Here is a 15,777-nt window from a genome sequence, read left to right as displayed (position 1 = left end):
TGCAGCTGCCACAGGCACACCACAGACATCAGCCACACCTTATCAACATGTACTGGCATATTCTGCTGCAATCACGCCACAAAACAGGTAATTTCCCAGCTCTTGATGACAGTGATACTTCATATTGAATTCATTCTTTCATGCAAATACTACAAGGTGGTAGCATTTTCACACTTGTGGCAACATATCTCTGTGAAGTACAAGACATGTCTCAAACTGGCTATACAAATATAACATGCCACTTCAGCTGCTGTAAACTTCAGCAGAGATGCCAGACCACTGTATTGGAGGCATATCACAGGGTACTAGGGGTCATACAACACTGCAATCCCTCCCTTCTCTTAATATTACAACCAATTTCCTAGTCAGTCATTTCCCTTTCATACCCATGTTATGAAACATGTCTCCTCTGAAGACATGTTTCATAGACTCCTAAAAGGGAGGAGGGTTGTTCAGCCTGAAGAAGAGAAGGCTCTGGGGAGACCTTACAGCAGCCTTCTATTACCCAAAGAGGACCTGAAAGGGACCTGAGAGGCACTTCTCACAAAGACAGGAGAAAGGGGAATGGCTTTCACTGAAATGGGACAGGTTTAGATTAGATATTAAGAAAAAATTCTTTGTTGTGAGGTGGTCAGACAATGCAACAGGTTGCCCAGAGAAGCTGTGGATGCCCCATCCCTGTATGTATTCAAGGTCAGGCTAGATGGTGCTTTGAGCAGCCTGATCTAGCACATGTCCCTGTCCATGGCAGGGGGTTTGAAACGAAATGATCTTAAATATCTGTTCCAACCCAAACCATTCTATGAAACAGTAAACTAAGATGAAGGAGTGCTTCCATCTTACATTAATGATTTCTACTCATTTATACTTGGCTGGCCTATTAAACGGGGAATATTTCTGATATTACATCTGCAGAGATGGGAAAACCACATATATGAATGAGTGCAATCCATTCATCATTTTATGGACACAAAGTTCTCTAGAGAGCATCTCTGAGTGCTGAATTTTACATTTAGATTGCTGAGTTAGCTGAAATACGTGTAATATCACCAGTAGGCACTGAGCTCCTTATTGACTGTGGGCAGAGCAAGGCTGTTGTGCATTATTTCAGCTAGGATGTGAGCTGGCGTGCACCCACGAAATGAAATGTTGTACAGCTATCTTTTCTTTACAGGGTATGTGAATAAATGATGTGTGGAGCTTTCAGCCCTTGCTCACTGGAAAGCTCCGTCCTCTTTCCTGAATACAGGAATAGAGGCACATTAGACATGCTTGTATTTCTTAGTGCGCCTGTGGGAGAAATAATCCAGTACAGCTATCTTCCCATGCCCCTCAGATTCATAAGTAATCTGGCTCTTTGGGGCTGGCAAAGTGTAGAGCTCAGCTCACAATCAGTCTCCAGTGTTTTACTATATGTATGTATGGCTGTTTTTCCCGGCTTCTGAAAGTGATACTTCATGCTGAATTCTTTCTTGCATATTTCTCCATTTATTTGGCAGCTGATGTTTACTTCTGATGATTTATGAGGCAATATTACAGACACTGAGCACAATTAATGTGTTTTATAAATGGGATTATTTCAATCCTACTTAAAAAAAAGATTCCGTGTCAAAACTTAACTCTAAACCACACCTTTAAACTCCTTGCACATTCACACAAAATAACCACAAATCCAATGACTGAAGGAAGCTGAAGAGCAGTGGCAAGCCCTACATTTGCATATACATCTTTTGCTCTTTGGGGCTGGCAGCTGAGGTGGAAAGGGTGCTCAGGGGCTCAGCTTTGCTGGGTCAGAAGGGAATTTTTTCAGCTACTCAGCAACCCAGTTTCTTGCATTGTTCACAGGAGATTCAACTCAGTAAGAACTACTTCAAAGGCTCTATGGAGCTTATGCTGTGTCTTGCATTGAAATGCAACAAGGTTGTTTGAACAACGACATGAAGATTTAAGGATCTTAAGGCCTTCTAGGCTCTATTATAAATTACCACTGATTTTAAAAAGAGGGGAGGAAAGAGAGATTGACTCTCTTCTTTCTGTTTTCTTTCCCCCAGTCCTCAAGACGCTAAACTTGTGTCCAACCAGTAACAAAAATCAGATCATTATATTTCCGTAACTGTGATGACCTAAACTTCTAATTAACAAGTCAGTTAAAACAAAGTCTTTGAAGACCATTTATGGTCTGAAGAGATTAAAAAATCTGTAATCTGGACAAAGATGCAAAGGAAGTTATGAGTGCAAAATGATCCTGTTCTGTTCCCTTATTAAAGTCAAGGACATTTGGACATTTTCTCATAGCCAACCACTGCTCCTACTAACTGCCTAAAACTCAAATTACATACTATTTATAGTGAACATTTATGAAAATAATTAAGAAGAAATGAAGGCAATCTTCCAAAATAAAATTTGGAAAACAGAATTTAACAAACAAATAGCAAAAAGTGACATTAATTAAAAATAAACAACCCACAAGAGAGGAAGAACTCTAAATCTTCACTGCATGTTGTCTTTTGGACAATTATTTTCCCTATTTCACAATCAAACATCTGTATTAGACTTTTGCTCCAGCTCTATACACAAGCATACATGGATGTTATGATGAAATAGGTGATAGTTAGCATTCCTAAAGATTGTATTAGCAATATTTCAGCAAAATGAGAGGAAAAGAGCTCCAAAGATATGCTGAAAATTATATTCACATCATGGAATTTTTACAGCCTATATTTTACACATACTTTTACAAGTACTTGACCCCATATAATTTAATTGTAGTTCAAATACTTCTTTGAAGTTAATTCATTGACCATCAAGCTACAGGATGCTTGCAAAATATTCAAATTTTCTACTTTCTCAAAACAATTGTGACTTTTCATTAAATCCTTGTGGCTTTTAGTGTTACCAAAGACTTGGCTAGATAAAGGTTAGTATGTCACAGTCCATGTACAATCCATCAGACACCACTGTTCATAGTGACAATTATAAAAAATGGGACTCACCTATAAAGTAGGACAGCAGTATTGCCAGCAGCACTGAGACCCCTACAGCACAGAGTGCAGTACATTTCCAGCTACAGTACTTCGAAGACTTCTTGAATTTAAAAGCACTTCTGGACAGGGTGTTCCTAGGTAGTGGCCGAGTAGGAGGGGAATAAACAGAGCCTGATGCCATTGTGTACCCGGGCGTGGCAGTGCTGAACAGCGGTGTGGTCCCTGTTCCTGTTTTGAATAGGAAATGCCTGTGAAAGAAAGAGCATATGGTAAAGTATAAAAATAAATCAAGCTGGAGCACAGGCAATCATAACTCTTTTGTTTGATGTTACCCATTTTTCAAATAGCTAACAACATCCAATCTACAAAGGGTCATAGAAGCAATAATTTGTCATGACACTTACATGTAAAAAGACACTTTCCCTTTAAGTGAAGACCAATGCCCCCCAAACATTCATAATACACTGGCATCCAGACAGGAAACAGAACTACCCAAAATACAGTGTAGCAGGGAGGAAGTCTCTCATAGTTTATCCAACAAGTAGGGACAGGCTTTCTGCTTCTGTTTATTTGTGTTGGCTTCTGCAACAGACTACAGGGAACTCCATTAAAAAGTCAATAATGAGCAATGTGACTGCAGTCCACACTACTTATCACAGCTTTCCTAAGTTAAGTACAAAGAAAACAGCAATCTCTGAGTTACAAATTTCTGGCAACTTCTTCAAAAATAGTCAGTTAAAATTTTTTTTGGGTCTGTCCTAAGTATTCAGTTTACTAGTTCACATCTACTTGCACATATTCCTACCATAAAAAAATCTGATTACGGATAGAAGTTACAGCCTAGCAGAAATAGTCTAAAGAAATATATCTACTAAGTGTTCAAGAAGACCAAAACCCAGCAACAGATGTGAAAAGCAAAGTCAAAGTTAAGCACTCTGTGAGTTACCAGTTTATTTTTTCAATTAAAATTTCCAAAGGAAATATTACTCCCTGAGCTTCTATATGGTAGAATCCTTTAATTTCAGTTCATGCAATCAAAATTACTTTGAAAATCTCTAAACATGGCACATTCTACCTGGAGTTTTTCTCCAGATGCTCATGCACAACTCTATGAACAACAAAACCTCATTCAAAGAAAGGTCTTTGCACCAGAGGTTTCCCACCAAGTTGTTATGTTGGCAACCCTGTAGCCTATGGCTTGCCCTTACCTAATTAAGCCCAGCAAAATGAATACATTATATGTAAAAACGGTAAGAAAGCATTCTGTGGAGACTTTGAACTTACCAACACACAGCTAAATAGAACCAGAAAGGGGTTTGGGTTTTGTCATAGCTAAGAGACACTCATGAATTGCTGATACCCAGGTCCTCCTGAAGGTAAGTGCATGCTGTATTTGCCTCCTGCCTGTCACTAATACAGCACTGCTCAGAGGACCCAGCACTAACTGAGCCAGCTGTGCAGGGGAAAAGCCCTTCTAGTTACACCACGTGGCACTGAGCTGCTTCTTAGCTGATGGGACTTTGATTCTCTGGGACACATGCTCAGATTCTTGCATAGTAATGGACCAATTTACACTCTTAGAGACACTAGAAATTAGTTTGCCCCACTGCAGCCTGAGAAAAATACCAGCAGTTGACAAACAAGATTTGTTGTTTACAGGTGATTTTGCTATGGGAGGTTAACAGACGAATTACAACATCTTGGCATAGGCCCTCTACTTGAAAATATTTGCATTACAAAAATGATTCCATGAAATATTTTATATAGGTTACTTCATTCTGAACAATATTCAACTTGATGGCAACAACAGAAGCTTATGCACTAGATATGCACAACAGCACGCCCCAATTTTTTTTAGCTTCTGAGCTCAGAGTATAATCAACAATCTCAAAAGACAAAGTTCTGGTAGCTTAAATCCTGTCTAAGAAGGTACTTCATTAAAACCTGTGACATTTTTCAATGTAGCAAAGACCAAAATAATAACTAGCCCTATGTAAAAATATTTACAACAGCATTACTTGGATTGTACAGATTCAGAGAATCATGTAAATTCATTAAGTCCTGATAAGTGTCTTATCCACTTGACCTTTATTGCTCTTTCCTTTCTGGCTACATATGGTAAATGCTATGTCCAGGTATATTTCACAAATAGATTTTAAAAAAACCCCAACAAATGCAATGGTAGCTGTCTCCGTTTCCATGTGCAATGTATATTGTTTTGGGGGACAGAAGGAAAGCCATACAATAGATACTCCTATATATGAGCTTCCTGTTAAAAATAAGAAGCTGCCTGACCACCCTGCAATTTTCACTCTCCTTCTTCTGCTGTAACGCTCAACAGACTAAAAATGGGAACTGGCATTATATGAGCGCTTCACTAGAACTCTAATATAATTTAAGTTTTAAGAAAATAGAGTAACAAAACAGTCTGCCACTGATATTTTCCTTATTTATTTTCTCTGAGAAAGTGAGAATTGATGCTGGCTTTTGTAGACCATAGACTTCTAGAGATTGTAATCCATATTCTCAATATCTTTGAGGAGTTAATCCTATAGATAAACTCTAGAGATGACAGCAATGGTGTGAACTGTCATAACTCTGACAGTCCACCTCAGGCATCAAGGTAATGAAAGAAAATTGTAACTTTTATATGTGAATCTTATAAAAATGTAGGTTGGAAATGACCCTTAAGATCACTGAGTCCAACTGTTAACTCAGCACTGCCAAGTCCACCTCTAAACCATGTCCCCAAATGCCACATCAACACATTTTTTAAATACCTGCAGGGATTATGACTCAACCACTTCCCTGGGCAGACTGTTCTGGTGCGTGACAACCCTTTCAAAGAAGAAGCTTTTCCTAATATCCAAACTAAACCTCCCCTAGTGCAACTTGAAGCCATTTCTTCTTGTCCTATGGCTTGTTACTTGTGAGAAGAAAAACCCCCACCTGGCTACAATCTCCTTTCAGGTGGTTACAGAGAGGGGTAAATCCCCCCCCCCCGGCCCCCCAAGCCTGCTTTTCTCCAGGCTAAACAACCCCTGCTCCCTCAGCTGCTCCTCATAAGGCTGGTGCTCCAGACCCTTCAGCAGCTTCCCTGCCCTTCTCTGGACCTGCTCCAGGACCTCCATGTCCTTCCTGAACCAGGGACCCAGAACTGCACACAGCACTTGAGGTGTGGCCTCATCAGTGCCAAGTACAGAGGGAAGAGCCTCTCCTGATCCTGCTGCCACACTGTTTTTGAGACAGGCCAGGAAGCCACCTGGCCTTCTTGGCCACCTGGGCACACTGCTGGATCATGTTCAGCTGGCAGTCAACCAGCACTTCCAGGGCTTTTCTGCAAGACAGCTTTGCAGCCACTCTTCCCCCAGCTGGTAGCACTGCAGGAGGTTTTTGTGACCCAAGTGCAGGACCCAGCACTTGGCCTTATTTAACCTTTCACAGCAGGCCTTGCTTCATCGATCCAGCCTGTCCAGATCCTTCTGTGGAACCTTCTACACTCCAGCAGATCAACAGTCCCATCCAGCCTGGTGTGTCTGAACTTGCTGAGGGAGCACTTAATCTCTCCATTAATAAATCATTGATAAAGATTGTTGATAACAGACAAAGCACCATCAGCTGGGCAAGGGAGGTGATTATCCTGCTCTGCTCGGGCCTGCCCTCGAATATTGTGTGCAGTTTTGGACACCACGACGTAAGAAGGTTAAAAAGTTATTAGAGAGTGTCCAAAGAAGGGCCATGAGGATGGTGAAGGGCCTTGAGGGGAAGCCATATGAGGAGCAGCTGAGGTCATTTGGTCTGTTCAGTCTGGAAAAGGGGAGACTGAGGGGAGACCTCATTCACAATTTCCTTGTGAAGTGGAGGGGCAGGCGCTGATCTCTGTGGTGACCAGTGACGGGAGCCAAGGGAATGGCCTGAAGCTGTGTCGGGGGGGAGGTTTAGGTCGGATATTAGAAAAAGGTTCTTCACCCAGAGGGTGGTTGGACACAGGAACAGGCTCCCCAGGGAAGAAGTCACAGCACCAAACCTGAGAGAGTCCAGTAAGTGTTTGGACAATATTTTTGGACACATGGCGTGACTCTTGGGGATGGTCCTGTGCAGGGCTGGGAGTTGAACTCTAAGATCTTGGTGGGTCCCTTCCAACACAGCTTCCTCTGTGATACTGGGAAATTAAACAGGAGTGTTCCCAACACTGAGCCATTGGGAACACCACTTGTGACTGGCCACCAGATGGATGGAACTGCACTCACCACCCTCTGGACCTGGCCATTCAGCCACTTTTCTACCCCTGAAGAGCGCACGTGTCCATGGCATGATCAGCCAGTTACTCCAGGAGCGTGCTGTGGGAATTCAGCAGTGGGAATTCAGGAATGTGCTGTCTTAGGCAGCACACAGCACAGCTCCTCACTTTAAGCTATTCTCCTTTACTTCGAATCCCTTGAATACAATGCCAGAGTGGTTGCACCGTCTGGCTGAACGCTGAGGGAAAAATAATGACAGAAAAGTCAGTCTGGCATCTTCATGTGGGTTAAGAAAATTTGTTTGGATATCTCTATTTCTAATGAGTGGAGTTACTAACAAAGTTGTCAGAGACTCTCCTGCTACATTAACTCCAAGTGATAAGTATTTAAAGTGTAATGCTATCAGACTTGCACATCTTGTCTGCCTCACTGAGCCATGCCAAACTGTTCCTATGAGACTCTTGGAAGGATATGGCATCTGACAACAAATCCAGGCTGCTTCCAGATAATGCTGAAATTCTTATGCTCTTGAAATATAATCCATCCACAAATGATTTAAATTATCTATATATCTATCTACCTTGTCTTTTCAAACCATGGAGCTCAAATAGCTAATTTCTAAAGCCTAAACTGTTTGCACTACTTGACCAGGCACTGACTAACAGGAAATTACACTATATTTCATCTCATAGGGAGCTTATAGCATCTGCAATAGCCTATCTTCCCTTCAAAATTGATCACATAACATGCACTTGCTACATCTTCACGTAAGCAGCACTTTAAATATTTTATTAAGCTACGGAGTACAAAACTCCAGTGAATCATGCTAATATTTTACAAGACAAGCCAGTATTATTATTTAATTAAATATTTTTATTATTTAATAAAAATTATTAAATAATTATTAAATAATTCAACTTTTAAAGCAAATAATATTCCACTTTTACATTTCTTCAATATATATTTCTGCCAACTTATTCAATAGATGTTGCTATTAAAAAGTCAGCTAATCTTAACATTTTAAGTGGGAAGTATTCAGTACCTAACAAATCTAAACTACAAAACACAAAGTTATATCATAAACTAATCTTTGGATGCAAAGACGGCTGGGAAGTACCCTTATTTCACAAATGGTAGGCATTTTACTTAAGCTTTTGTCCTTACAATAAAAGATGGAAATACAGCATCAAAAACCTCAAAGGTGTCAGCTCAGAAAACAGAAGCATGTGAATAAAAGTAAAGTAATAATGTTTTTAATTTTACTCAGTACTCTTTGAGCACCAAGTGCTGATGTGCACTGGCTGACATGCAGATGGTTTCTCCCTTCTCATACTGGTGAGGAGAGAAGGCTCAGAGCAAATCAGATTTTTTTTGTGCTGCCACTTCCTCTGTGGAAAATAAAACTCTACTAAACTCAGTAAATAGAAAAACAGAAGGGGTAAAAAAGCGATAAAAACCGTCCATGAGTTTGGCAGAAAGATTAAGTTAACTGAAACTGTGTCTTTATAGAAATGGATATAGACTATCAAAATATTCAAGGACAGCAAGACTCAGCCCAGAAGCCCAACTATTTTGATATAAGAAGCCAGGTGTCCAGCAACAGAAATGTGATTTAGAGTAACTTTCTTCATGAAAGGATCTATGACAAGAACTTTTGACCGCAGTTTAGAAGAAAATGGATACTATGCATCAATGAATGCAATATTATATAAACACATCTGGAAAGCCCTGGACTCCAGACTGCCAGAAGCTGAGATATTATATAAATAAACTATCACCAAGCAAAAAAGGAATATTACACATTACTTCTTAAATAGACTGGTCTCAACTGGAATAGTTATTGCATAATTTTAACATTCCTAATGTAATTTTTTACATTAGATACATGACTTTTTTAGCTTATGCTGAAATTGCTTCACCTTCACCTTGTTAAAGAACAATTTCTCTAATTTTGGGCATCATATATATAGAATGCTTTGCAATACCTGGAAGATGTAAAAAAGCCTACCTTACCATTTCAAAAAACTTTTTGCCAGCATTTTGGTTCTATTTTAAATTAATTCTTATAGTGCAACCCTGACAATAGAGCGCTGAACCACAAGGCAAGTATGTCACACCATATTAAAAGTCACACAGGACTTTAACAAAACTCATACTAAATATGGAATTGTGAATAAGGCCCAGCAAAACTGCACTGAACTTCTCACAGTACATCAGAATATGCATCATATTTTATCACCCTGCCAGTGAGATTTAATGGCAGCTACTGTTACTTTGGGCAACATTATTATTTAGTTGTTGTCTGCTATCACAGAATAAAGGCCAATATTGCTAGGCCTTATGCATAAAAGAACGAAACACTCCTCATCTTAAGAGCTATAATACCACTGATCCAGAATAAATCTGTACTTAAAATATATGTGTTTAAAACCCCTAAATCATTTAATCCTAAATCTTTGGATCTAGCGTACAAATCATTGTACACTAACAGCATCTGAAAAATATGGAGGAGAATAAATCTAATTATCTGGTCACATTTCTGAATAGACAGATTCCATTGCGATCAGTAAAAAATGCCCTAGTGCTATAGGTTTTCTTGCAGTCCTATCTCCTACACTGTCCTAAATGTAATGTTTGGTCAGTTCCATGATGATCCAGTTAGTGATAAATGGCTCTATAGATCATTACAGCCCACTGCTATAAGACAACTGAGGAAGAACAGCTTCAACACTCAGAAGACTGCACTACAAAAGGAATCCAATGTTAGAAATTATCTCTGTACCTCTGATGGAGGTGTCTGTCTAAAAAGCAGTGTAAGAGGTAGGATTCCTGAAAGCATATGCAGAACAATGAGAAAGTTAGTTTATTCCAAAAATGGTGGAGAAAGTGATAACTTATCTGACAGTGAACAGTTACAAAAGCTGTGTAAAACTGTAACCAAATAAGCAGAAACAGGAATTATTCTAGTAGGGTAGACCATCAAGAACAACACCCTGTCTGAAAGTGGCCAGTACAAAGGGAGGAAATGAATGCCTTCCAGTCTGTTTATTCACTAACAGCTTGCTCTTTCTCTAAGCAGCCCAAAACTCATGCTCTCACTGATGTCTTGTGGCATTTTGTTCTGCAGGCTAAACATGCACTATATCAAAATGTATTTCCTTCTATCAATTTCAGTTTAAATTCAACTGATTATTTCCTTGTTCTTCTATAATGAGTATGTACTGTTTGCCCCGCAGTACACAAAGACAAGTTTTTATAATACCACTGCTTGGCTCACTTCATTTTTTAGGGTAAAACACAAAAAGCATTAAGAATTAATTGCCTAAAGCAAAAAAAAAAAAATTAGGCTTTTGATGGGTCAGGCAAAGGCAACTGTGGAGATAAGGAAAGCTATTTTCAGATAGCTGTTGTTTCAGTGCAGAATAAATCAAAACTGACACTTGGAAGTTGACAGAATAGAAAGTGACTTGAAGAGAGGTGAAGGAGAAAAGAAAAACTATCCCTAACATTTTTTGCATTTTTTTCTTTTACCTCTAGGTATCAAAATATCCACATATAGTTAGATATAGCTGGGATGCTCTAAACCTTTCTTTAATGTAAGCAAAAAGTCCACTAATCTGTTTTATTTGACTTATCTGTCACCCTTGCAATTTGAGAAAAACTCTGGACACAATAGCAATCACCAGCAGAGAAGACCACTGTCGACTCAAAAGATCACTGTACTTTACTGGACTCTTCCAGCTAAGGCAATAGCATTCTTTTTTTCTGTAATCACCAATTAAATATTTCATTAAATGAGCACACCAATTTTCACATTGTGGAGCACAGGTTAATCCTCCCCCCAAACCAACTCAAATCTGCCAGTATCCATCTCTATTAAAAATTATCTATTTGCCTCTAAGGTGTGTTGAATCTGTGGACATTACTACATGAATTAACACATTTTTAAGCAAGCCCAGGCAAAATGTCTTATGCATTCTGTTAAGGTCCTCAATCTATTAGCCTGGATTCACTCCAAGGCACAAGAGGTAACAGACCTTAGACACTTAGGATTAGAAACACATAAATTTCATTCTCCCAAGGCTCCAGAGGTGGAAAAAACTTCTATCAAATCCACTTTGAGTGAATGCAAGTTGAGAGAAATGTAAATTTTAGTGAATTTAAGTTTCAGTGGCATACTTCTGTATCAGGACCCAACTCCTCTGCTTAGAATTCAATAGTACTCCTAATGACCTGGGTTTGACTTTTAATATAAAGGTACTGTTGAATTCCTAGGAATAAAAACTGTTAGCTATTCTGTATTGTAATGAACAAAACTGTGATGACTGCTCACCTGAACTAAAATTATACCACCAGATTTTTCCCCCAGATGGTCCCACTTCATAAAGCACCTATCTGGAGATAGAAGTAAACAGTAATTCTGCTTTTCAATAACATAGTAGAACCTTCTACAAAAGTTTGGCAGCACCATGAGGCCAATGTAAGCAAATAAGACATAAGGGGAGCCAAAATTTTATTTTTCTGATGTTTCAAATGGGAAGAATAGATTTTCAGACAGAACACACTTCTAAGGTTTGGGAGCTCTGCCTCAAACAGATCATCACTAACATATGCAGAGATAGTGCACATCTATCTCTGTGCAAAGACCCTAGAAGTTTATTTGTCATTTCAATACAAAGAGATCAATTAATCTTAAGAAAGTTAAAGAAAGGAGGGATAAATCCAGCTGCAGCTATTATAGTTTGCTCCTACTTCTCTCATTTAAGATTTTTTTTTTCTCTCCCTGACTTTCTTGAATGCAAACCAGCTGAATTTTTCCCTCCTGGGAGTGGGTTATCATGATTTTCTGTTTGTTCAAAAAATGCTATGACACACATTACCCATGAAAATGAGGAGAAAACTATCAAATGTGTAAAAGACAGTGGTCCAAGATCATGATCTTGGTACTGCACCTACTGACTGGTGTGCCCTCTCTCTGCTGACAGACCCTATTCATGCTGGATTCAACTGGGTTCCCTGAGAGAGACCATGACCCTCACCTGCCACCTGACATTAGAGACCTCTGCCTGATTCTCTAATGGATAGATCACATCAATAAATACAATTCCTTGCACTGAGTTGAGGAAACAGAAAGAAAAGATTAATCTCTGCTGACTAACATTATAGGAAAGATGTAAAAGATAACAGAAATTCCTGGCTAGGTTTCATGTGAACTCTGGTTCATTGATGCATGAGAAAAGCTTTCCCAGCAGGCTCTAGCAGGAATTGGATTTTTGTTTCTCTGGGAACACTTAATGCCTGTCTTCATCTTCTTTTAACATTCTTCTGAGATGAAACCTTGTAGCTGGTGGTGTTTGCCCTTAGCACAGGTTTATGACTGACTTCCACAGAACCATATGGCTGCATTTAACATAACTCCAAGCCAGCACAGAAACTGTGTTATGCTGTGAATTTGTCTTAGTTTATTTTCTAGGCAGAACTGCAATAGAAGAAATTTCTTAGGAAGAAATAGAAAGGAATTTCCACTTCTTGGAGTCATTATTAATGTTATCACAATCCTGGAAAAAGCTTCAAGATTACAGCAGATGAAATGATGATCAAAGTTTGGGGAAAAGAAAGGAAGAGAAGATGGCTATTATCCCAGCTATTACCCATAGGTAAAAACAGAGGAAACATCTGTGGGAAATTGAGATAAGCCCCTTCTACCAGATTATTCAAATGTTTCAGAAAAGCACTTTACATATGGCAACACTTGCTTGAATTTGGCTTGGTTTACACCAAGGACCTGCCTTCTTTGCAAACTGAACACTGACATCCGAGAAAGAACAGAAGTCCTCCTAGGGTTAAAGTGTCTTCCTTACTGCTTGTCTGCTCTTTCACATCTGCCTCCTGCAGGCCACAGCTCCACTGCTGGCTGCTGGAGAAAGAATGGAGAAGTCAGGCATAGCAACTTGCAGCTGAAGCTTCAACAGTTCAGACAAGACAATGTTCCAATCTGCTGTGAAAGCCACCAGGACACGATTTGAAGGACTGAATGCTGACAAAAGCCCCAAACTTCCTCTCCTTTGGTGCGTTAGTCAATCTTCCTTTTCATCACCCCTACCTTCTTGGTGGTACAAGAAAGAATGTAGTGCTACAGGATAGAAAGGGCACCTGTTTTCCTCTTATTTGTTTCTCCAAATTCATATTTGGGCTGCTAGTTCTGGATCCCAGAGAAGGAGTAGTTAATTTCTGCACATCTAGGATCAAAATAATCAGAATAATTAGATGGCTTTGCCAAGCCTGCTTCTTTGTGCTCCTCTGCTATGTTGCACTCCGTGAAGATGAACAAGGGGAACAAACAAAGCTAAGCCACATTTTGCAGAAATGAGCAAAGAGAGTCCAATGTAAAGAACATCTTGTGCTGGGTGAACAAGGAAAGAAACCTGGCTCAGTTGTAGCTACTCATACTGCTCACTGCAAGACTGTACCACTACTTACTTTCCAGATAAGAGTAAAATGAGGTCTATGTATTGCTGGGAAAATATCAAGTAGTTCTGTTGCATTACAGGCTTCCTCTGGGTCTCTCAGAGGACTAGTACTTACACAGCCTTCCACCTATGGTACAGTGAGTGACTCAGCTCTTGATATTGTTGATGTTCACTTCTGAAGAAGGCAGCAGTTGGGAGTGAACTTGGCAGCCCTTTACTGCACTTTCTTATACTGAATTCAGTATTTCTGATGCAATATTCCTGCTATTACAGTTCTCTAATCTCCAAAGGAAGGGAGAGCAGAGGAAAGCAACTGAATTTTGCAGTGAGGACCTGAAATGCTTATGTGAGCAGTAAGGATTTGTATTACACTTCCTTATCTTCTCTGCTCTTCTGGAATCGTATCGCTAACAAGACAGTCAGGAAAAGTTGCCTCTGAGATGAGGCACTCTAACCTTAGCCAATTCCTATCTCAAATAATGAATAAATTACACTTTCCAAGCAGAAAATCAAAGGAATGTAGAGCACAGCTACTCCTACAATCTTTTTACAACCCTTGCTGTCTTCATAAAGTTGGAAGAGAACAATTGCTATAAATATCTCAAAAGGCACACAGAGAGTATTTCAAAAAGAAATATAGTTTAAGAAGGCATTATTTACCCAAGGATTAATTCAGAAGTTGGAACAAAGGTTGAAATTTTGTTTGGACTGACTGAGGACAGTCTCTCATATGTCCCATGCCAAGTTTCACAGAACTGAGAGACCACCATTCACAGATTCACAAAGGCAGAGGATTACACCTTGTGCCCAGAGGAGGGTGATGCTTTCTATTTTATGGTACTCATTTTCACACACACCTTTTTGCAGATGGTCTTCTCTTCATGCAATCAGCATTATCAGAGATACTGAATGCAGGCACTATACAGTTGTCCAGGTCTTTGTTTTGCCATGACATTTGGTATGGTTTCCTCACCTGTTTGAATGTGACAGAAAGAATCTCCAGAATCTGTTAAAATCCCCTTCTGGTTCAACTTGACCTGCACTTACTGGGATGGCAAGCTCAGCTGCAGCCAAGAAACTGCAGAAAGAAGCTAGCTTTTAACTTTGCAAATTTTTTGTGCTAGCTTTATGCTTTTTTCTTTTTTAACTAAAGTGTTAACTTGTGATTTTATTTAAGAAAGTTTGAAGAAACTTTAGAAATCATATTGAAAGCTTTCTCATCTGCATAGGCCATCACAGAAAATCTATGGTTTGATTATTTCTGGCCTCTGTCACTAGTAGAGCATATGCTAGTAGCCAAGGTTTATCCCCATGCTGAGTCAGTCCCATAGGTGATGAGGTGCATACAATTCAAAAGGATTTCACAAATAATCACAAGCAGTAAAGGACAAGAAATTATCTCCATTTTCATAGTAGATACTCAGCCTCTAGTCCTCCAGCATTTCATCTGTCTCCCACCTTGCTTAACCAGCCAGTCTCACTTCCTTCTTATGGACTACTCCATCTACCCATTTGGACACCCACTCCTACCCCTTCTGTACTCAGCCTCTTTCAATTTTCTCCTCTACCATATTAAGTTTAATAGAGCATGCCCTAAACTCAGCTCTCCTGAACTTTCTCCCAAACAGACGACAAAAATCCCGAATCAATCTCCTCACATAGAAGTCCTACTTAAATACAACAGAAGTTTTCTAACATTGCAAAAGTATGAAATTTTCAGAAAATGTGGGGACAGTAGAAAACAGAGAATACGGAATATAGAAAAAATACAAAAATAGAAAATACCAGCATGCTTTATCTATAAGTAATTTAAATACAGTCATTTGCTAATAGTGAATCTTATATATTTTCAGATTTTGACACCTAGGTAACTTAGGGAATAGGACTACCAAGTTAGGTAAAAGGAAAACAGACTTCTTACTTCAAACTAAGCTGATTTGTCAACAGGTACACTAACATATGTCTGTAAACCTGAGAAAATAATAAAGCCAACAATACATACCACTAAAATACACTGAGATTTCCAGCTGTCTTATGACAATTAATGTACACTGAATACATCTCTTGAAGCAATAAACAACT

The 15,777-nt window shown here is 39.3% G+C and overlaps 1 protein-coding gene across 7 annotated transcripts in view; it reads right to left on the bottom strand.

Moving 5' to 3' along the window:
- The window catches only part of TENM3 (teneurin transmembrane protein 3), an 880,089-nt gene that overhangs the window by 112,627 nt on the left and 751,685 nt on the right, over positions 1 to 15,777 (bottom strand). For all 7 annotated transcript variants that reach the window (XM_054514645.1, XM_054514646.1, XM_054514647.1 and 4 more), the window contains one exon: positions 2,994 to 3,232. In XM_054514645.1, the coding sequence (XP_054370620.1) occupies positions 2,994 to 3,232 (239 nt within the window). The remainder of the gene's footprint in view (positions 1 to 2,993; positions 3,233 to 15,777) is intronic.

This window comes from Molothrus ater, chromosome 4, assembly GCF_012460135.2.
Source record: "Molothrus ater isolate BHLD 08-10-18 breed brown headed cowbird chromosome 4, BPBGC_Mater_1.1, whole genome shotgun sequence".
Lineage (NCBI taxonomy): Eukaryota > Metazoa > Chordata > Aves > Passeriformes > Icteridae > Molothrus > Molothrus ater.
Note: the sequence above shows the minus strand (reverse complement) of the source record. Positions and strands in the feature narration are given on the sequence as shown.